Below are 24,441 nucleotides of genomic sequence, written 5' to 3'. Positions count from 1 at the left end.
GAAGGAAAATCTCTCCCCCCCCCCCCCCACCACGGAACATTCCAGACGGAATAAAAACAACCCCAAAATTAATTTTAATTTTTTTTTCTTTTTTTTTTTTTTTTTTTAAAGCGTGGCACCTTTTTGGGAACGCGTGCGGGAGCAGGGAGGCGAGGAAATCTGGGAATGAGGGAGAGGCGCACGCACGGCCCCGATTCCAAACACACACACACGGACGAGCCTTGGGGGAATTGGGTGAACTTTTGAACCAGAGCTGCGCAGAGACAGAGCCGAGAGCCTGTTCCCACTTTAATAAACAATTCCCTCTTCTTCTTTTTTTTTTTTTTCCCCTCTCTCTCTCTCTCTCTTTTTTTTTTTTTTTCCCCTCAATTAATTAAGGTTTGGGAAGGGAAAAAAAAAAAAAAATGGCAGGAGAGGAGTAATGGAGCAGGCGGCGCGTTCCTTACAGATGGATCCTACCTTTGGCTGCTTATTAAATCTCTGCATGATTGCGCTGCAGAAAATTAATCGCATTGTTTTCCCTTTTTCCGAGGGCTCTGCAAACAGCCTGGGAGCGCGGCTGGGCTCCCGCTCCTCTCCCCCTTCCCGCCCGGGCTGGAGGAGCCGCGCTCGTTCCACCCGCGGGCTCCGGGCGCTGCTGGGGGAGCTGGGAGGGGTTCGGGGGAAATTTGGGGTTTTCGGGTTTGGGTGAGGCAGGAGCTGGTGGGAAATAGGGAAAGGGTTGGGAGAAATGTGCGGGGAGAGGGGAGGGATCCGGATCCCTGCAGGGCCCCTGGAAGGGTCGGGGATGGTGGAGATGGAGCCCAGATCCGGCTCCTCCTCATCCTCATCCTCATCCTCATCCTCATCTTCATCCTCACCCTGGTCTTCACCCCGATCCTGATCCTCAGCTGCCTCCTCTTCCTCCCCCTCCTTCTCCACATCCTGATCTTCATCCTCACCTTGATCCTTGACTTCATCCTGATCCTCACCCTGATCCTGATCCTCAGCCTCCTCCTCTTCCTCCTCCTCCTCATTCTCACCCTGATCCTGATCCTCAGCCTCCTCCTCCTCTTCCTCCCATCCCCAAAGGCCCCAGCACCGACCCAGCGGTCCCAGTTTGAGCCCCGGACTGGGATGGGGTGGGGGGTCCACCCCGAGGCCTGGCCTTTGGCCGGATTTGCATTCCCATTGTTTGGAGCAGGCTGAGCACTTCCACAGCTGCTCCCGGGCCGCTGGAATTTCCACCCAGGCCCTTTGGACACCAAAACCCGGGAAAACAATGGAGCAGGTGTGGGACCGAGGGAAATCCCTTTGTGCTCCCGTGGACCGGGACAGGGCACGGCCCCAGTCCCAAAATAACCCCAAAATAACCCCAAAATAAACCCAAAATATCCCCAGCGACTCCCAAGGGAATTCCCCAAGTTCAAAAACGGGGAATGAGGCCAGCGCTGGGATATGGGGGGAGCTCTTTCCCCTCCCCACCCTTATCACCACCACCCCAGCACCCCAAAACCCCTTCCCAGGTGGAGGAACCCCAACTCCTCCTGCCCAGGCCCCGCTCCGAGTGTGGCCGGGCCCATCCTTGGTGCATCCATGGCTGATCCAAGGATGATCCAAGGATGATCCAAGGCTGATCCAAGGATGACCCATGGCTGATCCAAGGATGATCCAAGGATGATTCAAGGATGATCCACGGCCGATCCATGGCTGATCCATGATCGATCCATGGGTGACCCAAGGATGATCCAAGGATGATCCATGGCTGTTCCATGATCGATCCAAGGATGATCCATGGCCGGTCCATGGCTGATCCAAGGATGACCCATGGCTGATCCAAGGATGATCCAAGCATGATCCAAGGATGATCCATGGCTGATCCATGGGTGATCCTTGGCCCATCCTTGGCCCATCCTTGGCCCATCCATGGCCATTCCATGCCTGTTCCATGGCCGGTCCATGCCTGTTCCAGGCTGTTCCAAGGATGACCCATGGCCGATCCAAGGATGATCCATGGCTGTTCCAAGAATGATCCATGGCCGATCCAAGGATGATCCATGGCCAATCCATGGCTGTTCCATTGCTGTTCCATGGCTCATCCATGGCTGTTCCATGGCCGATCCATCCTGTTCCATGCCTGTTCCATGGCTGTTCCATGGCTGCTCTATGCCTGTTCCATGGCTCATCCATGCCTGTTCCATGGCCGTTCCATGGCCGTTCCAAGGCCGATCCGCGGCCGCCGTTGCCATGGCTGCAAGGTGACCCCTCGGAGCCGCGGCCGCACCAGCCGGGGGCAGCGGGGTCAGCGCGCGACCGCTCCGACCCCCGGGGTGAAAAGTTCAGGCATCCCAGGAAAAACCAATACGGCCCCGGCGCGGCCGCTTCCCGATTTATTTCCATTCCCAGCAAGCCATGCATAGAAAATCCAGATAAATCCCATTGAGCCCCGCCGGGAGCCGCCGCCCAATGGATGCAAACAGATGTCCGCAGGGAGCGGGGGGCGGGGGCTCAATTAATATTTATTAATAATTTGATTAATCCCGCCCGAAAACCCCTTCTGGTGTTTCTGCCCAGCTTCAAAATCCTCGCTTTTAATTCCTCGCCCTCCCTGCGGAATTTTTTTTTGTGTTTTTCCCAGGGTGTTTTTTCCCGACCGGGTGGGAGTTAAGGGGGGATAATGAGAATTTCCAGCGCTGATGTCCCCGAGGTTTTCCCGGGATTCTGCAGAGGGACGGGCCCCAGTTCCCAGCCCGGGGCTGGAATTTCCGCCCTTCCCGAGCTCTCCTGGAGCTCCCACCTCGGCAGAAGCTGCCACGAGGTGGCCACGAGGTGGCTCCTGGAGCCCTTGGAGAAAGTCCGGAATATTCCGAAGGGAAAACGGGAATTGCGGCGCGGGGGGGGCTGGGATGAGGCAAACCAGCAAATCCGGGGTTTATGGCCAAAAAATTCCTCTTTTTTTTTTTTTTTTTTTGGTGGGGTGGCGGGAGGGAAAAACAGGAAATTTGGGATATTATATATAATTTTTGGGGGTTTTTTTAATGCCTAAAATTCCCTGGAAAAGGGGATTTTTGTGGCTGTTTTTAAGGGAAAGGTGGAAGGGAAAAGCAAGAAATTTGGGGTATTATATATAAAATATATATTAAAAAAAAATGCCCAAAATTCCCTGGAAAAGGGGATTTTTATGACTGTTTTTTTAAAGGATAGTGGAGGGGAAAAGCAGAAAATCTGGGATATTATTTAGAGGATATTTTTTAAAAAAGGGGTTTCAAATTTCCCTGGAAGAAGGCAAGACGGAAAGTAAAAGCAGAAAATCAGGGATAATATTTTAAAACATTAAAAAATAAGCAGTGCCCAAAATTCCCTGGAAAAGGGGATTTTTGTGGCTGCTTTTTAAGGGATGGTGGAGGGGAAAAGCAGAAAATCTGGGATATTATAAAAAAAAAAAATTTTTAAAAAGACGATCCAAAATTCCTTAGAAGAAGGGGTAATTAAAAGGAAAAGCAGAAAATCTGGGATATTACATAAAATATATTTTTTTAAAAAGACGCCCAAAATTCCCTGGAAAAAGGGATTTTTGTGGTTGTTTTTAAGGGATGATGGAAGGGAAAAGCAGAAAAACCGGGATATAATTTAATAAACATTAAAGAAAAAGACGGGAGCCAAGATTCCTTGGAAGAAGGGATCGTGGAAGGGAAAAGCAGGAAAACCGGGATATTATTTTAAAAGTGCTCTTTTGAAAAAGGTGCCCAAAATTCCCTGTAAAACGGGATTTTTGTGGCTGCTTTTTAGGGGATGAGGGAGGGGAAAAGCGGGAAAAGGGGGATGGGAAGGAAAAGCCGGATCCTAAACTTGACCCAGCCCTGATCCCATCCCAGGGATTTTTTTCCTGGCCTTGGCTGCTGTTCCCAGGGTCGGGGTCAGGGATTGGGATCAGGGCTGGGATCGGGGTTTTGGTCCATTTATCTCAACTCTCATCCAAAAACCAAATAAAAATCTTCCCTTTTCTGTGGGGTTTTTTTTTTCCCCCCAAGATTTTCCCAGGTTTGGGTGGGACCGAGGAATTTTTCCCCTCAAACCAAACGGAATTTTTCAGGCATTGCCATCAAGAAATTCCCAAATTTGACCGAACCCTCGATTTCCCTGGAGCAGAAACTCACGGAGGGGTGAAACCTTGAGGCAAAAAAAAACCCTCAAAAAAAGAACAAAACCGAGCTTTAAAAAAATAAAAAAAATAATAGAATTAAAAATGAACAAATCCACCCCGGGCTCGGGAAAATCCTGGGATTTCCTGGGGAGGGACAAAAAATTCCCGAGGAATTCCCCCAAAGCGGCCCCAGACAAAGGCCGGGGTGATAAATGGGGCTTTGGGGTTAGGCCGGGGTTTAGGCCCGGTTTTATCTGAGCCGGGTAAACAGCTCATTAATCCCGAGACTAAATGAGGTGGGAATGCAAATATCGGGGGGAGAAGGGCAGGGGACAGAGGAGGGGAAGGGAAAAAGGGGAAAAGGGGAAAAATGGGAAAAACGGGATTGGGTTTATAGGGGACGGAAAATAAAAATGGGATTTATTTATACGGGACGGAGGAAAAAAAAAAGGGATTTGTTTTATTGGGGAGGGGGGGAAATGGGATTTGTTTTCAAATATTTTAAAGGGCTTTCAAGGATTTTTTAAAGATTTTAAAGGGCTTTGAAGGATTTTAAAGGGTTTTGAAGGTTTCTGAAGGATTTTAGAGAGTTTGGAACTATTTTAAAGGGTTTTGAAGACGTTTAAAGGGTTTTAGAAGGTTTTGAAGGATTTTAGAGAGTTAGGAACCATTTGCAGGAATGTTTTTGAGGGGTTTGGAAGGGTTTAAAGGGTTTTAGAGAGTTTTGAACTATTTTAAAGTATTTTAAAGGGGTTTTAGAGAGTTTTGAACTATTTTGAAGAATTTTTAAGGGTTTTAGAAGGTTTTGAAGGGTTTTAGAGAGTTTTGAGCTGCTTTAAAAGGTTTTAGAGAGTTCTGAACCATTTCCAAGGATATTTTTGGGGGCTTTGGAAGGGTTTAAAGGGTTTTAGAGAGTTTTGAACTGTTTTGAAGGTTTTAAAAGGGCTTTGAAGGTTTTTAAAGGATTTTGAAGGTTTTTAAAGGGTTTTAGAGAGCTCTGAACAATTTCCAAGGATATTTTTGGGAGGTTTGGAAGGATTTAAAGGGTTTTAGAGAGTTTAGAACTGTTTTGGAGGTTTTAAAGGGGTTTTGAAGGTTTCTAAAGGGTTTTAGAGAGTTTGGAACTATTTTGAGGGTTTTAAAAGGGTTTCGGAGGTTTTTTAAGGGTTTTAGAGAGTTCTGAACCATTTCCAAGGATATTTTGGGGGGTTTGGAAGGGTTTAAAGGGTTTTAGAGAGTTTAGAACTGTTTTGAAGGTTTTAAAAGGGTTTTGGAGAGTTCTGAACCGTTTCCAGGGGTAGTTTTGGGGGGTTTGGAAGGCTTTGGAGGGTTTTTAGGGCACCCCATGCATCAGGTGTTTATCAGGGGATTCCGCAGCCCTTCCCCGCTTTTGGAGGGAGTTCAGAGAGCGCCGGGACCTCCCCTGCCCTAAATCTGCTCCCCCCTGGCTTCCGGTGCCTTCCCGGCCCTAAAACCGGCGCTGGAAAAGCCCCAAAAGCCATCAGTTCCCGGCTGAAATAAACTTCCCGTTTCTCCCCCAAATTCCAGGGGATTTTTTGGTTTTTTTTTTTTTTTTTTTTTCAGCTTTGATGCTCTGCGGAGCAGCTCGCTTCGAGTGATGAATGAACGAACGAATTAGTGATGAATTAATTACTCAGGAGGCGTTTGGGGGATTTGGGGTGGTTGCCTCCGGTGGGAGATATCCCCGTCCATGGCACGGGGTTGGATTTGGGGCATTTTTAGGGTTTTTTTCCATCCCAAACCGTTCTGGGGTTTCTGAGTGAAACCACCTGGGCTCCTCAGCAGCATCCAAGGGACAAATGGGATCCAAAGGATAAAATTCCCTAAATCCAGCCCAGCCCTTCCCTCCTGCACCTCCTGGGGCTGCCAAAGGTTCTTTGGGATTATCCAGGCCAGGAAAAGGAGGGAAAAACCCCAAAAAAATCTGCCCAAACCCAGTGGGCTCCTGGCTGGGAAGGTGCCACAGTGAGGGGAAAAACCTGAGCCCAAATCATCAATCCTGACATCAGTCCCGGCCCCAAATCATCAATCCTGGCCCCAAATCACCAATCCTGGCCCCAAATCATCAATCCTGAGCCCAAATCATCAAGCCTGACCCCAAATCACCAATCCTGGCCCCAAATCATCAATGCCGGCCCCAAATCACCAATCCTGGCCCCAAATCATCAATCCTGACCCCAAATCACCATTCCTGACCCCAAATCACCAATCCTGACCCCAAATCACCAATCCTGACCCCAAATCACCAATCCTGACCCCAAATCATCAATCCTGGCCCCAAATCACCAGTCCTGGCCCCAAATCACCAATCCCGGCCTCAAATCACCAATCCTGGCCCCAAATCACCAATGCCGGCCCCAAATCATCAATCCTGACCCCAAATCACCAATCCTGAGCCCAAATCATCATTGCCAGTCCCAAATCACCAATCCTGGCCCCAAATCATCAATCCTGGCCCCAAATCACCAATGCCGGCCCCAAATCATCATTGCCAGTCCCAAATCATCAATCCTGAGCCCAAATCACCAATCCTGACCCCAAATCACCAATCCTGGCCCCAAATCACCAATCCCGGTCCCAAATCATCAATGCCGGCCCCAAATCACCAATCCTGACCCCAAATCACCAATGCTGGCCCCAAACCATCAATCCTGAGCCCAAATCACCAATGCTGGCCCCAAACCATCAATCCTGAGCCCAAATCACCAATCCTGACCCCAAACCATCAATCCTGAGCCCAAATCACCAATCCTGACCCCAAATCACCAATGCCGGCCCCAAACCATCAATCCTGAGCCCAAATCACCAATCCTGAGCTCAAATCACCAATCCTGACCCCAACTCACCAATCCTGACCCCAAATCAGTCCCGAAGGACGGGACGGGTCTGTGGGGTGGGATTGGTTTGTCTGGGATGTGTTTGTGAGGTGGGATTTGTTTGGGATGGGTTTGGGGGAGGATTTTGGGGTTTGGGGGAGGATTTGGGGGCCGGGTTTGGGTTCTTTGGTGGGGTTTGGGGATAAAATGAGAGGACGAGGTCGCGCCTGTGCATGGTCCTGGCCGGGCGCGTCCCCAAACCCCGATCCCAATGCCCGATCCCAATGCGCGTTCCCGTCCCCAATGCCCGATCCCAATGCGCGTTCCCGTCCCGGGCGCGCTCCCGACCCCGCGCGTTCCCGGCCGGCCCCACATGGGGGCGCTGCAGAATTCCGGAGCCGCCGCCGCGCCCGGAGGGACCGCGGGACCCCCAAATAAACCCGAATACACCAAAAAACCCCAAATAAACCCCAAATACACCGAATAACCCCGAATAAACCCCAAATACACCAGATAACCCCGAATAAACCCCAAATACACCGAATAACCCCGAATAAACCCCAAATACACCAGATAACCCCGAATAAACCCCAAATACACCGAATAATCCCGAATAAACCCCAAATACACCGAATAATCCCAAATAAACCCCAAATAAACCCCGAATACACCAAATAACCCCCAACAGACCCTAAAACCACCAAATAACCCCAAACAGACGCTAAATACATCATAATAACCCGAAATAGACCCCAAATCCACTAAATAGACCCCAACGGATCCCAAAAACCCCAAATCCACCTGAACAGACCCCTACAGCCACGGGCAGATATCGCTGAGTCACCCCAAATCGTGCAAATAACCCCAAATAATGCAAATAACCCCAAAGAGCCCCTGACAGACACAGAGAGACCCCCCAGACACACGGACACCCCAAATATTCCCTGACAGCCCCAAAAATCCATTGGCACCCCCAAATATCCCCTGAGATCCAGCGACACCTCTGGACGCCCCCAAATGTCCGTGGACGGCCCCGAAAACCCCCCGAGACGCCCCCAATATTTGCTGATAAACCCAAAATCTCCCAGTAAAGATGGACACGGCCAAATATTCACTGAGCAACGGGAATAAGGGAATGTCCCAGGGGATAAATAAATATCCAATGGGATGAATCAATATCCAGATCAATCAATCGATACCCAAAGGGATTGATCAATACCCAAAGGGATCAATCAGTATCCCAAGGGAAAAATCGATACCCAAAGGGACTGATCAATACCCAAAGGGATAAAACCGTACCCAACAGGATAAATCAATGTCCAAAGGAAACAGGAATATCCAAATGGATCAATCAATAACCCAAGGGATCGATCAACATCCCAAGGGATCGATCAATAACCCAATTGATTGATCAATATCCCAAGGGATCGATTCCCAGGAGGAATCCAAGCCAGGACAATCCTGTCCCAGGGGATTTTCCCCAGTCCAAATTCCTCCTCCTCCAAAATTCCCAGGGGTTTTTTTGGGAGACGCCATCCCGAATCCAACCTGTTCCCGTGAAATTCCAGGGGTTTTTTTGGGGAGAAGCCATCCCGAATCCAACCTGTTCCCGTGAAATTCCAGGGGTTTTTTTTGGGAGACGCCATCCCAAATCCAATTTGCTCCGGTGAAAAGCGGGATTTAAGAAAGTTGGGAATTCGGGAAGGTGGGAAAGGCCGCACAATCAATCCCAAAGGAACCAGCAGCAAGGTGAGCAAGGGATACCTGGAATTCCAGGAATATTATCCGGGATTTTCACGTTTAGTGGGAATGGACAAAGCGCTAAAAAAAACCCAAAATCCCCTCCGGAATCGTGGGATGGACGGATGGAAAACCCAAAGGATTCCGGAAGATAAAACCCCAAGAATTCCGAGAAGCTTCGGCGACATTCCGGCATTCCAAGAAATTTTCCGGAACGGAATTCCCCCAAAAAATCAGCGACTCACCCTCATCAGGGAATTCTGTCGGGAACGGGGCCGGAGGAAGCCGGGAAGGGCCGAAATTCCAGCTGGGATTTTCCTGGGAGCCGCCGTGTCCGTCGTGCTCGTCCCCTCCTGGATGGGAGCGACCAGGAGAGGCTGAATTTGGGGAAAATTTGGAGGAATTTAGGAATTCCTAACCCCAAATATCCCCTTTGCTTCCCGTTCCCTCCAAAATCCAAACTGATTTTTGTGGGATTTCTGGGGTTTTAGGGAATTCCCGCTGGAAAAACCCGGGAATGCCAAAATTCCAGAGGCCAATCCAAATCCTTGTCCCTGTCCTCAGGCCGTGACCACCTTGCCATAAATCCAGGTGAAAAAATAAAAGATTTACACTAAAATGGGCAATTTCCTGGGATTTTAGGGTAGAAGAGCTTGGAAATCCTTCAGGAGAGGGGGGAAAAGGATTAAAACACGGATTTCCTACATAAATCTATAGGAAAATGGATAAAACCGTGGATTTCCTATATAAATTTACAGGAAAATGGATAAAACTGTGGATTTCCTATATAAATTTACAGGAAAATGGATAAAACCGTGGATTTCCTATATAAATTTACAGGAAAATGGATAAAACCACGGATTTTCTATATAAATTCACAGGGAAAAGGATAAAAACCTGGATTTCCTCAAACAAATCACCCAATCCAGGGTGTGGAAAGGATCTTTCCACTCCTGAAATTAACCTCATGTTGAATTTTCCGGGGAACTTTCCTGCTGCCCTTGGATTTTCTGGAGAGGCCGCTCAGCGCCAGGTGCTGAGATCCCTTTTAACAAAAACCCGGCGGCGACAAAAGATTTTTAATTGGGCATTAAAAGGTTTTTAATTCAACATTTAAAGGTTTTTAATTCAATATTTGTTCAGGGCAGAGCGGGGCCGATAAGGGAGCGGGGGCAGCTGCTCCTCACTCAGCGCCCTCCAAACAGCCCCAAAAAGGAATTTCCAGCTGCTCCTCCGGCGCTTTCCGAATCAGGCCGGGCTATAAAATGATCCGGCACCAATAATTCCCATTTTTAGGGAAAAAATGGGAATAATTAAAAAAAAAAAAAGGTGGGATCATCAAACAATCCAACATCGATACTTCCCATTTTTAGGGGTGGTTCCAAGCTCTGCTCAAATCCATGGGAGCGGAGCTGCTTTGTTTTCCTTCACACCGGGAATATTCCGGAATATTCTGGAATATTCCTTCAGGAGCGACCCAAAGCCCCACAGCCCTTGCTCTGTAAAAAACCCAATCCCATTGTTTTTCCATTTGGGTTGGCATCCCGAGGATTTCTCCCACTTTTTCCATAAAAAAAATCCTGATTTGCTGCTTCCCACGGAGGGATAAAAAAAGGGAATTAATGAATCCCAGGAAAAAACAAACAATTTCCATGGATGACAGGAAAAACCCTTCATTTCCCGCAGCTTTTATGGGAATTGCAATTAAATTTCCTTGGCTCGATCAGGTGCCCAGAGCTTCATTAAACATCTCTTAAATCCCGGGAAAAATCAATGCCAGGAGAGCTCCGGGTGGGATTTTATGAGGAGCGGAAGTGAAATCCCCGATTTTTTACCTTAAAATCCAAATTTTTTACCTTAAAGTTGTAATTTTTTTTGCCTTTAAACCCTATTTTTCCGTTCCATCCATCCTTCCATCCCCAGCTTACCCCACCACAATCATCCCCAAAAAATCCCATCTAAACCCGAATCGTTCCACCACCATTTATTTTCGGGATGCGATCCCACCCAGAAATCCCAGAAATTCCTCCCAGTATGTGTGAGGAGCCGATTTCCCAAATTTCCCGAAATTCCCAGATTTCCACCTTGAGCTGCCAGACACGGAATCCGCTCCAAGCCTCGTTTTCTCCCCTCATCCCAATATTTTTAGGGTTTTATTTTGTTGTTAATTATACGCAACAAAGCAAATTCCCGGCATCTAAAAACGCCAAGAAAAGGGGAAAATTCTTTGGGATGGAGCTGCTGGAGCTTGCAGTGATGGCCGGCGCCCAGCAGGTCGGGCTGCAAGGCAGCGGCAGCCGGGAATGCGCCGCTGGAATTTCGCCGCCGTCCCCTCCCCCAGGCACAGGGAAAACCATGGAATTCCTTGGGAATATCCTAAACCAGCAAGGAATAATCCCAGGAGAGGATGGGGAGTTAAAACCGGCGGGTTTTGGGGCTCGTGGAGAAACGGGGGTGGAATAATTTCAAATATTCCAATCTTGGCAATCCTGCAGCGGGTGGGAGTTTAGGGTGGGATAAACAGGAAAAGCTGAAGTTTTGGGATGGGGAGAATAATCCCAAAGGAAATTCAGCAGCTCAGGGGTTAAATTATTCCTGGATACAAAAAACGGGGAATAATTGGGGAAATTATTAATCCTTTTTCCCTTTTTTTTGGGAAGCAGGAGGGGCTGTTCCCACTGGGAACAATCTCAGATGAGGTTAATTAATTAATTAATTAATTGATTGATTAAATCCTGCTCCTCCCAAACTTGGGGCCTTCACAAGGCCTCCTACCAAAATAATTCTACAGAACGGGTAATAATTAATTAATAATTCTATTATTATTCTATTCCAAGTGAAGCAATAACTAATTAATAATTAGGCAGAATTGAAAATAAAACCGAGCAATAATTAAAAAATAACTCTATAAAACTCCAAGGGAAGCTGGGAAATAATTAATTAGTAATTCAGCTGAATTCCAGGCTAATAATTCATTAATAATTCTACAGAGGGGTCAATAATTAATAAATAATTCTACGCTGAATAAATAAGACTTTATATATATAGAATATATATAGATATCTATATAATAGTACACTATATTATATATACATTATATATATATAATATTTATAAAATATATATTATATTATCTATTTTTATTATATATAAAATATATATTTACATATAATTTAAATATATATCTCTATGATATAGAATATAGAATATAGACTATAGAATATAGAATATAGAATATAGAATATATCTCATATATATAATTCTAAAAATAATTTTGTTTTCTCTCTGTCTCCCCTGTGTTTTGACATCTCCCGGGCCGGAGTTTCGGTGTTTATAAACGGGGGAATTCCAGGGCCGGAGATTTGAACAACGCCTTCCAAATCTCGTCAGTCCCAAAGGTTTTTTCCTGCTTTTCCCCAAACACTTCATAAATCTAAGCCGGGTTTGGGAGCCTCGGCCCCGCTCAGCGAAGCTGGAGCCTCCTGGCATGAGCCAAAAACGGCTTTTTATAAATAAAACTTCCTAAAATCACCCAGCACTCCATTAATTCCTGGACACTCCGGCTCGGCTTCAAAGGGAATCTTTGCAGCAAAAAAGGGAATTTTTTGGGGTTTTTTTTGTTGTTTTAATGATTTGCTACTTGGCCTTGTCATAACTACACGGAGCAAAAAGGCGGCAGTGGGGAGAGGGTTGGGGAAACGTGAGGTTCCGGCTCCCAGGCAGCTGCAGCTCCGTGGATTTGGGGTTTTAGAGGGAAAAAGGGTTTCAAAGATCTGGGTTTGGGGTTTTTTTGGGGTTTTTTGGGGATTTTTTTTGGGGGGGATTTTTTTTAAATTTACCTGAAGGGAGAGGACAGGGTGGACGTGGCAGCAGCTCCGCCACAACTCCAGCAGGATGGAGTTTTGTTCCAAGGCAGAGGGAAAAAGGGATCAGAAAATGGATAAAAGGGAGTTTAAATGATCCCACAAAATGATTCCGAAAAAGTTACGCCAAAAAATGAGACCAAAAATGGATAAAAATATCACCTAAACCAGGCCTACTACGAGGTGAGGCCTACTGAGGCCTACCGAGGCCTACTGAGGCCTAAGGGCCTACTGCGATTTTCTCTTTGTTAATGAATCCTTTTAATTAACAAACCTCCCAATTTTTAAATCATAGTTAATCCAATTTCTATTGATGATTCCTGACTCTGGGGGGTTGGAATTTTCTGGGGTTAAGGCACGGAGCTGGGACAAGCAGGAGTTCTGGGTCCAGGCCCTGCCAAGGCACATTTTTGAGCCTCAATGTTCCTGAATTTCATAAAAATGGAAGAGCCATCCTCTCTCTCCTGCATGTTTTGACTACTTCTGAATATTTTAAGGAATTCTGCTGTTCAGCAGTTCAGGGAAAACCATATGGGATGAATTTTGGATGGAAAAATGAAAGCGTCGTCATCAGCTCCGTGCAAATAAATCTGGGTTTATTCATCTGCTTGGTTTGTGGGGGTTTTTTAATTAAATAAAGGGGAAAGTCGTCGCTTTCCAGAAGCTCCTTCCAACCCAAACCATTCCCTGATCCCCTGATTTTTTGACGCTCAGGAGTGACTCCGTAACCTCTCCTTGAGGACCCTCGGAGATGGAAAATGTGGCCCTGGAATTTCCCATTTTCCCAGTTTCCCGTGGGGTACCTGTCTGGGCGTTCCCTGGGCACTCCAAGGACTCATTCCCACTAAAATTCCCAGCGGACACAGCAGGAATTCAAAGTGAGCTGGGCACTCCTTTCCAAACCCCTGCCCGCTCCCACTTCCTGATTTCCCACTTTTCCTTCAGCTTCCGACTCCATCCAAAGAATATTCCAAGGAACAAAAGGCTCCCTCCTCCCCCAGCCTTGAAATTCCATGAACTTTCCTGGTTTAAAAACCTCATTTGGAGCCTTTGATGCGCTCGGATCTTCCCTCCCTCCCATTTTTTTGTTAATTTTCCGCCCAGCTGTCCGTTGGACTTTTCCAAAGGGTGCCAGCTGCTGGATTCACGGGGAAAACAATGCTCGGGAAGCAATTAAAGCTCCGAGGCTCTGATTGGAATGGGACAACGCCGCTCCCGGCGGGAATTGCGAGGCTGCCGCGCTCCTGGCCTTGCCAGGAGGGGCTGGAAGCGAGCCCTGAGCCGGGAGGGAAGCGCTGGAATTTGTTCTGGGGAAAGGAGGGATCAGAGGAGCCGGAATGCCGGGAATGGGTTTAATTCCTGGATAAAGGATTGGATAGACTGGAACGCCAGGAAGGGATTTGTTCCTGGAATAAAGCATTGGAGGAGTCGGAATGGTGGGAATGGGTTTAATTCCCAGAGGAAAGGATTGGAGGCGTTGGAATGGTGGGAATGGGTTTAATTCCCAGAGGAAAGGAAGGATTGGATAGGTTGGAATGCCAGGAAGGGAATTTGTTCCTGGAATAAAGGATTGGGTAGGTCGGAATGCCAGGAAGGGATTTTATTCCAGTAGCTCCCACCTCAGTGGAACTCCGGGAGATCCCCATGGATCCCAACCATTCCCAAATTCCTGGAGTTTCTGGAAAACTTCCCAGCCTGGAAATTGGTGCCACAGAAATTGTGGGATTTGCTCTCTGGGATGGGATCCCTGCTGCAGAATTTTCCCACCCCAAGAACTGCCCCCCCCCCCCCCCCCCATCCATAAAAACCCTTTTTCCTGGGAATTTGGCACACGGAACGTCCCCCGGTCCAACCCTTCCCAGCCGGACTCACCTCGGGGTGGGAATTCCGGGTGGTACCTGAAAAACCAAAGGGAAAAGGAGCCGTAAAATCCCAAATGTTCCTCAAGGATTATTCCAGCCTGAGGAATTGGGGATGGATGGGAGAACCTGGGAGCCCAGGGCAATGGGAAACACTGGGAATTCCAGGAGGAATTGGGATGGGGTTTAAGGCCCTTCCCAACCCCAATTCCATGGATTTCCAGCCCTTGGAACAGATCCTTCTCCAAACACAGAAATTCCTGCCACCTTTTTTTCCCTCAAATCCTTTAAAAGCCACCTCCAAGCCCAAAATATTCCAGGATTTTCACTGAGCTCATTCCCAGCAAGTGGAGGGTGATCCCAAAAATAAAAAAGGATTTAATATTAAAAAAAATCAGGATTCTTTCCTCTCTCCCATTACACGAAAATCTTGGGAATTGTTTTAATCCAGAAACAGCACCAGGAAACTTGGGAATCCCACCGAGGGTTGGGAATAAAGCACAAAATGCCCATTCCAAGATGAGCTTTGGTGGCAGAGAGAAAATTTCCCAGAATATTGGGTTGGGAAGAGCCTTTTGGAGGAAAAACTGGGAATTTTTCAGGATGCCTTTGGGCCTGGTTCCCGGATTCCACAAGGAATTTTTTCTCCATCCTGTGGCTGCTCCATTTTATCCCAAAATCCCCAAAATCCAGCCCCACACGAGGGCAGCAGGGAAAGCAGCCCTGGCTTTTTATTCCCATATTTTTTTATCCTTAAATCCCGACATTTCCATGGAAAATCCCAATAATCCAACACTTAAGCAGAAAAACACCAGCTCTAAGAGATCCCTGCGTCCCCCCCAATCCCAAAAAATCCAGCATTCCCAAAATTCGGGATATTTCTGCCTCCTGGACAAAGAAGAGCAGCAAAAATCCCGTTTTGGTTTTTTTTTTTCCGGGAATTTTTTGCCTCAGGAGCTTTTCCCGGCCACGTTTTAGCGCCAACATTTCCTGAACGATTTTCTGTCACTCGCAATTCCCGCTCCGTGAAAGCACCGGGGCTTTGTTCCCGACCTCTGTCATTTTTAATCCCAGGAAATGGCCTAAAAAAAAAATGGGAAAATTGAGTTCCGTTCCCTCCCGGAGCAGCTCCGGGGAGGCAGATGGAAAAGGCCAAAAAAAAAAAAGCTCGGATTTTTTCCCTGCTTTTTTTCTCATTTTTTAGGATTAAAACACCAGGAAAAAAAAAAAATCTGATTTCAGCTCAAGGATTTGGTTTTAATTCCATGCTTGGATCATTTTTACTCTGGGAAGGAAAATTTGGGATAAAATGGAATTAGGGATGGGGGGAGGAGAGGTTCTTTGGGAATGTGGGAGAGTCACGAGCTCATTTCTGCCTCTGCCAACAGAAACCTTGGATAAATCCCGTAAATGCCGGACTTTGGGAGCCTTTGGATTTTCAGTAAGTTCCTCCCCAGAATTTTGCCCTTTTCCCAATATTTTCCCTAAATTTGGTGTCTCCCCCCCGCTTCCTGCAGAAAACTTCATCCCAAATCCTATTTTCTCCAATTTATTCTTGGATTTTTGGGCCTGCAACACCCAAAAAATGCAAAAATTTGGGTTTAATGGGATTTGAGCAGCAGGAAAATCCCAAAATCCAAACCCTCTGAGCAGGATCCATAAAATCCAGGTTGCTTCCAGTCAAATTCTCAGTTTTTCCTCATTAATGAATTAAATATTCCCAAGGGATGGGGTGGAATGGAACCTTTGGAGCCAGGATTTGCATGTCTGGGAAAATGAAATATTTTTTTAAAAATCGATGATGGTGGACAAGATTTCCAAGAGGGGAGGAAAAAAAAAAATATGGGAGCCAGGAAAATGGGATTGGGAATTCCCCATTAGGGGAGGAATGGATTTAAATTCATTTTTCGGCTCAGCTGAGGCTCTCAGGTTTCAGGTTAATGATGGATCCAGGAGGAAATGGATGGGAAAATTGGGATAATTCCATCAGCTGGGCTGGGAAAGGCTGGAAAATTCCGGAAAGGAACAACCCAGGAGGCTCCAAACAGAATTAGTGGTGGGAGTGAGCTCAGGGATAAAAGGAAGTGAAAATGGGATTAATTTAATTTGGATTAATGTGGGAAATGACTTCTTTAAAAGAAAAAGAGGGGAGAAAATCCCCATCCGGAATAAGTCAGGAATATCCGAGAATTCCTTCCCTAAAAAGGGGGGAGAAAGTCTCCATCTGAAATTAGGGAATAAATCAGGAATATCCTAGAATTCCTTCCTCAAAAAAAGTGGGGGGAAATCCTGAAATTAGGGAATAAATCAGGAACATCCCAGAACTCCATCCTTATAAAAATGGGGGGAAATTTCTCAAATAGGGGAATAAATCAGGAATATCCCAGAACTCCATCCTTATAAAAATGGGGGGGAAATTCCTCGAATTGGGGAATAAATCAGGAATATCCCAGAACTTCTTCCTTATAAAAATGGGGGGAAATTCCTCGAATAGGGGAATAAATCAGGAATATCCCAGAACTCCATCCTTATAAAAATGGGGGGAAATTCCTCAAATTGGGGAATAAATCAGGAATATCCCAGAACTCCTTCTTTACAAAAAGAGAGGGAAAATCCCTCATCCTAAACCAGAGAGAATCCAACCAAAACAACGACAGCTCCCCAGAATTCTCCCATTATCCCGAGCCTGGGACATCCACAGCGTCCCAAAGCGCGGGGGGAGCTCCTGCAGCGGGAGGAAGGCCCGGAATGTTCCGGAATTCCGGGGAATCCGGGGGAACCCACCTGGCTCGGAGGCGCTGGAGGCAGCGCAGGATGGCGGCGCCCTGATCCCGCGCCCGGGCGCTGAGCGGCTCCTCCCGCAAAGCCTGGCCCAGGTAATCCTCAGCCTCTGGAAAACGGGAAAACCGGGAATGGGAAAGGGAACAGCAGGAAATACGGGAATGGGAAAAGCAGGAAATCTGGGAATGGGAATGGGAACATCAGGAAATCTGGGAATGGGAATGGGAAAAGCAGGAAATATGGGAATGGGAACATCAGGAAATCTGGGAATGGGAAAGGGTTCAGGAAATCTGGGAATGGGAATGGGAAAAGCAGGAAATGTGGGAATGGGAATGGGAACATCAGGAAATCGAACGGGAATGGGAAAAGCAGGAAATCTGGGAATGGGAAAGGGAACATCAGGAAATATGAGAATGGGAAAGGAAAAAGCAGGAAACCAGGGAATGGGAAAGGGGTCAGGAAATCTGGGAATGGGAAAGGGAACATCAGGAAATACGGGAATGGAAAGGAAAAAGCAGGAAATCTGGGAATGGGAACATCAGGAAATCTGGGAATGGGAATGGCAAAGGGGTCAGAAAATCTGGGAATGGGAATGGAAACATCAGGAAATACGGGAATGGGAAAGGGAAAAGCAGGAAATTTAGGAAAGGGAAAATCAGGGATTGGCGGCCTTGGAGAGGGAAAGCGGCCATGGGAAGGGGTGGGAAAGGGAAATGGAAAATAGGAAATGTGGGAATGGGAAAGGGAAAATCAGGAAATCTGGAAATGGGAAAGGGTTCAGGAAATCTGGGAATGGCCAGGAAAGTCAGGAAATCTGGGAATGGGAAAGGGAAAAGCAGGAGACACAGCCTTGGGGGGAGGGATGAAGTTTCGGGGTGTTTTGGGGAGGGATGAAGTTTTGGGGTGTTTTTGAGGCAGAAGGATGAAGTTTCGGGGTGTTTTGAGAGAAAGGATGAAGTTCTGGGGTGATTTGGGGAGGGATGAAGTTTCGGGGTGTTTTTAGGGGAGGGATGAAGTTCTGGGGTGATTTGGGGAGGGATGAAGTTTCGGGGTGTTTTGAGAGAAAGGATGGAGTTCTGGGGTGTTTTGGTGGCAGAGGGATGAGCTCAGCGCTGCTGCAGCAGGAAATGAGAGCTGAAACCCCAAAACCACCAAAAGGCTCCCAGCTGCTTCCTCAGCACCCGCGTTTTTAGGGTCGGGGATGGGGAGCTCCCACCGCCCCCCGAATTCTCCTCGGGATCAGGGCCAGGGAGGCCCCGCAGGACCCAAGGACCCCAAAGCACCCCAGAAAAGCCACCCCAACCCCGTCCCAGCTCCACCCCAGAGCAGGATCCCCTCGTGGGGCAGGAGGGGGGCGAGGAGGGATCCGGTACCTTCCAGGAGCCTCTGGATCTCCTGCGGGATCGGGGCGTCCACGGCATCCATGGGATCCATGGGATCCATGGGATCCATGGGATCCCTTCCCGCGGGGCCGCGATCGCTGCGGGGCGGTGAGGAGGAAGCCACGAGGGCGGGGACACCCCAAAAACGAGGGGGAGGAGGAGGAGGAGGAACCTTTGGGGTTTGGGCTCCTCCTCCTTTCGAACCCCAGCGGATCCCTGGGATGGTTCCCACCTCTCCTGGGCGATCCCAAAAATCCGGGCGGGAAAAGCTGAGCTCAGGCCAAGGAGCTCCACCTGGAATTTCCTCCCCGGGCTGTTCCTGCCCCCAAAATTGGGATTTTTTTGGGGTTTTTCCCCCAAAAAATTCCCATGGGGGAAAAACGGGGATGTTCCGGGATGAAATTTTCCCATTTCCCGCATGGGAAAGAGGTCGGGTTTGGAAAATGATCACCTGGGATGGGGAAAGGACGGAAAAACTCCTGGAAATTTGGAAATTTCCACATGGAAATACTCCTGGGAATCCAGAGCCGCTCCCAGGTGTTTTGGGCCCCTCTTTTCTGAGAAATAAAGGAAAAAAAGCCAAATTTGTTTGTTTGATTGGTTTTGTTGTTGTTTCTGAGCACAAACCAGAGGTGCCAGGAGGGCCCCAACTCTTTGGGGTTGGGATTTGAGGCCGTGGAGCAAAAGGAGAAACCCCAAAGCAGCTCCAGAGTTCTTTTGGGGCCGTTTTGGGTTGGGATTTGCAGGGCCAGCCCCTCATAAATCCCATTTCTCAGGGAGGGGGATTTTATGGATTTCCCAGAAAATTCCCAGCTGGACTTTGGGGATTTTGGGGTTTTCTCTTTGGGGACAGAGGGAGCGCCAGGGGATTCTCCAGATCTGGGACCCAAAACCTCGGGGCCACGTCACTTCCAAAGCGGGGACTTTCACATCCAGCACCTCCCAGCCCATCCGAGCCCTTTCTGGCTCAGGTTTTAGACTCAGGTTTTGCCCCTCCTCCTTCACCTCGTTAGGCTCGGCTCAGCTGCAGCACGAGCTCGGTTTTAGGACCGAAACAGCCCCAAAAATGGAGATTTTGCAGCGGATGCTGAGGCCTCAAAGCACAGGAAACGCAGCTCGGGGGCCCCGAGCAGGAGATGGAAAATCAAAATATCACAGGGGCTGCCCCTCGATCTTTTCGGGGCCTCGTGTCCTTTTTGGGGGGCAAAGTGTGGATTTTTCCTGTCAAAACCTGCTCCTCTTATCTCCTCGCCAGGTAGGGTCTCCTGAGCTGGGATTTAGAGAATTAAAGCCAGGAAATAAAAAATAACGGAAAATAAAAATATCAAGGTAGGGTCTCAGGGAAAGAAGCTTCTTTCTTCTTTTTTTTTTTTTTTCTCCTTCTTTTTGCTCTGCCTTCCCTTTATTTTGTCACCAGTTCAATTTCTGGGTTTTGGAAGGGTCACAAATTTGGATTTGGGGTCAGCTGTGAAGGAGAAGGGGGGACTCTGGCGCTGTCCCTGTCCTGCAGCGCCCCAAATTTGGGGATCCGGGATTCAGAACCTCCTCCCGGCGGGAGGAAATTCCCACCTGGATCCTCCCCGGTCCCGCCCTGCCGGCGTCCTGTGGAAATTCGATTTCCCGGGAAACGGAGGCGGGATTGGGCGTAACCATGGAAACGGAGCTGGGGAAAACGGGAGAGGCAGAGCCCCGTTCCTGTCGGGAATATCGGGGGAATAATGGGAGAGGCAGAGCCCCCTCCCAGTCTGGAATATCGGGAATATTGGGAGAGGCAGAGCCCCATTCCTGTCGGGAATATCGGGGGAATAATGGGAGAGGCAGAGCCCCGTTCCTGTCTGGAATATCGGGAATATCAGGGGAATAATGGGAGAGGCAGAGCTCTTTTCCTATTGGGAATATCAGGAGGAAAACAGGAGAGGCAGAGCCTTGTTCTAGTCAGAAAAATTGGGAATATCAGGGGGAAATGGGAGAGGCAGAGCCCTGTTCCTGTCTGGAATATCGGGAATATTGGGGGGAAATGGGAGAGGCAGAGCCCCGTTCCTGTCGGGAATATCGGGAATATTGGGGGGAAATGGGAGAGGCAGAGCCCTGTTCCTGTCGGGAATATTGGGGGGAAATGGGAGAGGCAGAACCCCGTTCCTGTCGGGAATATCGGGAATATCGGAGGAATGCCAGGGCCCCTGAAATCCCTGGATCGGGAAGGGCGGTGCTGTGGCTGGGGGAGCTGTGGAATGCTCTGGGCACACCTGGGGGGGCAGGAATTCCCATTTGGGATGAATTCACCCCAAAAGGGGCGTTGGGGGGACGGGAGGAGCGCGGTTCTCCACGCCTGGGTCCCCAGACCCTTCCCGAGGAGGCGGAACAGGAGCAGGATGGATGGGCTGGGTTAGGCCGGGCTTTTCCCGCTGGCTCTGAGCCGCGCTCTGCTGAGCCGGACACAAAGCCGGAGGCAGCGAGCGAGACGGACAGAGTGACAAGGACAGAATGAGCTGTCGCCTCCCATTTGTCACCGCTCCCCGAGGCTCCCGCTGCTCCCAAAGCCCGGCTCAGCTCCAGGCCGGCTCAGCCCGGGTTCATCCGGCCCGGAGCCCCCTCCTCAGGGTTTGCTGCGCCTGGAAATGCCAGGGCGTGGATTTCCCGAAGGATCCGGGGAGCCTGGACAGGGATTGAGGGGGGGATTGTCCCAAGGGACAGAAATTCCTGTCCCCAGTCTGTCCCAAACCTGCCCGGTCCAGCTCCATTCCCCGTCTGGAGGCTTCCCAGGACCCCAGGAATCTTCCCATGGCAGCTCCAAGGATCTGTCCCAAAATCCTGAAAATCTGAAATACCAAAATCCTGAAATCCCGAATCCTGAAATCCCCAAATCCCAAAATACTGAAATCTCAAAATCCTGAAATCCTGAAATCCCGAAATCCTGAATCCCAAATTCCCGAATCTTGAAATCCTGAATCGCAAAATCCTGAATCCCGAGTTCCTGAATCCTGAAATCCTGAAATCCAGAAATCCTGAATCCCGAGTTCCTGAATCCTGAAATCCCGAATCCCAAAATCCTGAATCCTGAAACCCCAACATCCCGAAATCCCGAATCCCAAATTCCTGAATCCTGAAACCCCAACATCCCGAAATCCTGAATCCTGAAACCCCAAAATCCCGAAATCCTGAATCCCAAAATCCTGAATCCTGAAACCCCAACATCCCGAAATCCTGAATCCCAAACCCCTGCCAGAGGCAGATGTCACCAGTCCTGGTGAGGTGACCCCGAGGGCCAGGACTGATCCCTGAGCGGGGTGAAAACCATGGGAAAACCCAAAGAAAAGCAGAATTTCACCAATTCCTGCCTCACTCACCCCAGGTCCGGGCGGGGTTGAACTGAATGGGTGCCCCTGGGGCTCTCCTGTCGGGTGTCGTGATGGGATTTATGGGAACGCAGATGGGACCCTGTCGGCTCCGGGCCGGGATTTTCCTGACGTTTCCAGCGATTTCCATTAAATCCTCGTGTTCCAGTTTGTCACCAGAGTGGGGCTGGGGGCAGGAGGAGCTCAGCGTGACCTCGGCTCGGGGTTTGGGGTGGAATCCGTGGGGGATCCTAAAGGATGGCCCTGCCTGGGGGAAATCCTGAAGGGGAGCCTTGCTCAGGGTTTGGGATGGAATCCAGCAGGGAAATCCTAAAGAATGGCCCTGCTTGGGGTTTGGGATTGAATCCATGGGGAAATCCTAAAGAATGGCCCTGCTTGGGGTTTGGGATTGAATCCATGGGGAAATCCTAAAGAATGGCCCTGCTTGGGGTTTGGGATGGAATCCGTGGGAAAATCCTAAAGGAGAGCCTTGCTCAGGGTTTGGGATTGAATCCGTGGGGAAATCCTAAAGAATGGCCCTGCTTGGTTTGGGATTGAATCCAGTGGGGAAATCAGCCCTGCTGTCCTTAAGGATTGTTTTTCCCAACAATTGTTCCCTGGGATGGGCTGGGATGGAATTCCTGGGGAATCTGTGGCCGTTCCGTCCCTGGAATTGTCCCGGGTGGGCCTGGCTGGAATTGTCCCGGGTGGGCCTGGCTGGAATTTCAGCTCCTCTCCCCCCGGACCATTCCCTGCTCTGCAATTCCCAGCTCCTGGCCCCGGGGTTGGGCAGGGCCAGGCCCGGCCTTGCCGGGGACATTCCCGGGACATTCCCAGGCTGGAAAGGCCCCGGGGTTGGGCTCAGCCCCAGCCGGAATTACGGCCCCGGAGCAGGGATCGGGCAGGAATTCCGGCAGCGTTTATTGGGAATTGTCATCACCCCGGCGGGAACAGGATCCAGATGTTGGCAGGGAAATTGGGAAGGTGAAGGGTGGAGATTCTGGGGTGGAGAAGCTGCTCCTGGTGATTTATTGGGGTTTAAAATCCACAGGATTTGGGAAGGGGGCAGGGTTATTTTATTATTTTATTTTATTTTATTTTATATTATTTTATTTTATTTTATTTTATTTTTTATTTTATTTTTTATTTTATTTTATTTTATTTTATTTTATTTTATTTTATTTTATTTTATTTTATATTTTATTTTATTTTATTTTTTATTTTATTTTATTTTATTTTGTTTTTATTTAGTTTATATTTTATTTTATTTTATTTTTAATTTATTTTATATTTTATTCTATTTTATTTTATTTTTTATTTTATATTTTATTTTACTTTATTTTATTTTAATTTTTTTTTAATTTATTTTATATTTCATTTCATTTCATTTCATTTTTTTTCCCAGGAGAGCTTTGAGATGGAGGAAAAAGAAACTTCCAGATCCATCACCTCTTCTCCAAACCCTTTTCCCTTATCCCAGCCACAATCCCAGGGATCCCAGAGTTTGGGATGAAGGGAAAAACTTCCATCCCCACCATCCCCTCTCCCCTTATCCCATTCCCCCAGATCCGTCCCGAGCCTCTGGATGAATTAATTAATCACTTTGATGAGGATGTTAAAGCTTCGCGCCTAATTAGGGGCTGATGGATGGCGGCGCGCGCCGGAGCTGCGGAATTCCCGATTTTCCCTCTTTTCCCGCCTCTCCCCGCGCCCACCGTCCGGAATTCCCGATTTTCCCTCTTTTCCACGCCCACCCGTGAGCTCCCGGTGAGACGTTGACCCCTCTGCCTGCGACCCTGCCTGGGAAAGGTGGAAAATATGGGAAATAAGGAAAAGCTGGGAAATATGGGAAATATATGGACAATATGGAATAGCTGGGAAAGCTGGAAAGTATGGGAAATATGAGAAAGCTGGGAAATACAGAAAACATGGAAAATAAATCTGGGAAATGTGGAAAATGTGGAAAATAAAGCTGGGAAAGCCGAGAAATATGGGAAATATGGAATGGGTGGGAAAGCTAGAAAAGCTGGGGAAATCTAGAAAAGCTGGGAATCTAGAAAACTGGGAAAGCTGGGAAATCTAGGAAGGGAAATATGGGAAAGCTGGGAAATATGGGAAAGCTGGAAAATCTAGAGAATCTGGGAAAGGCTAGAAAAATCTGGAAAGATCTAGAACATCTAGAAAAGCTGGGAAATTGGGAAAGCTGTCAGGGAGGGAAGAGCCTCAGGGCGCTGAAATTCCCGCAGCTCCCGCATTTTCCTCCAGGGAATCTCCTCTCCCCTTCCCTGTGGGAGCAGAGGGAACGGGCCCAGGTTGAGGGAATTTGGGGAAGATTTGGGGCTCTGACTCTGAACTCCCAAATTTTGGCCTCTTCCCGCCGGAGCAGTCCCAATCCCGAGCCCAGGCGGTGTTCCCAGATCCCAGAAAAACCTGGGATCAGAGTGACCCCGGGGTTTGGGGCGCTCTGGGGTTGTCCCATCCCAAAATCAGCCTCGCACCCTCAACCCCCAGGCGAATCCAG

General features: G+C 48.4%; 1 protein-coding gene across 1 annotated transcript in view; it reads right to left on the bottom strand.

Annotated features, from left to right (window-relative positions):
* The window catches only part of SKAP1 (src kinase associated phosphoprotein 1), a 64,373-nt gene extending 45,736 nt beyond the window's left edge, over window positions 1-18,637 (bottom strand). The window contains exons 1-4 of the mRNA XM_066566686.1: window positions 18,577-18,637; window positions 17,207-17,312; window positions 14,436-14,461; window positions 8,946-9,053 (exon numbers count right to left, since the gene is read on the bottom strand). Coding sequence (XP_066422783.1) covers window positions 8,946-9,053; window positions 14,436-14,461; window positions 17,207-17,312; window positions 18,577-18,637 — 301 coding nt within the window. The remainder of the gene's footprint in view (window positions 1-8,945; window positions 9,054-14,435; window positions 14,462-17,206; window positions 17,313-18,576) is intronic.
* Between the last annotated feature and the right edge of the window lie 5,804 nt (window positions 18,638-24,441).

This window comes from Molothrus aeneus, chromosome 28, assembly GCF_037042795.1.
Source record: "Molothrus aeneus isolate 106 chromosome 28, BPBGC_Maene_1.0, whole genome shotgun sequence".
Taxonomy (NCBI): Eukaryota; Metazoa; Chordata; class Aves; order Passeriformes; family Icteridae; genus Molothrus; species Molothrus aeneus.
Note: the sequence above shows the minus strand (reverse complement) of the source record. Positions and strands in the feature narration are given on the sequence as shown.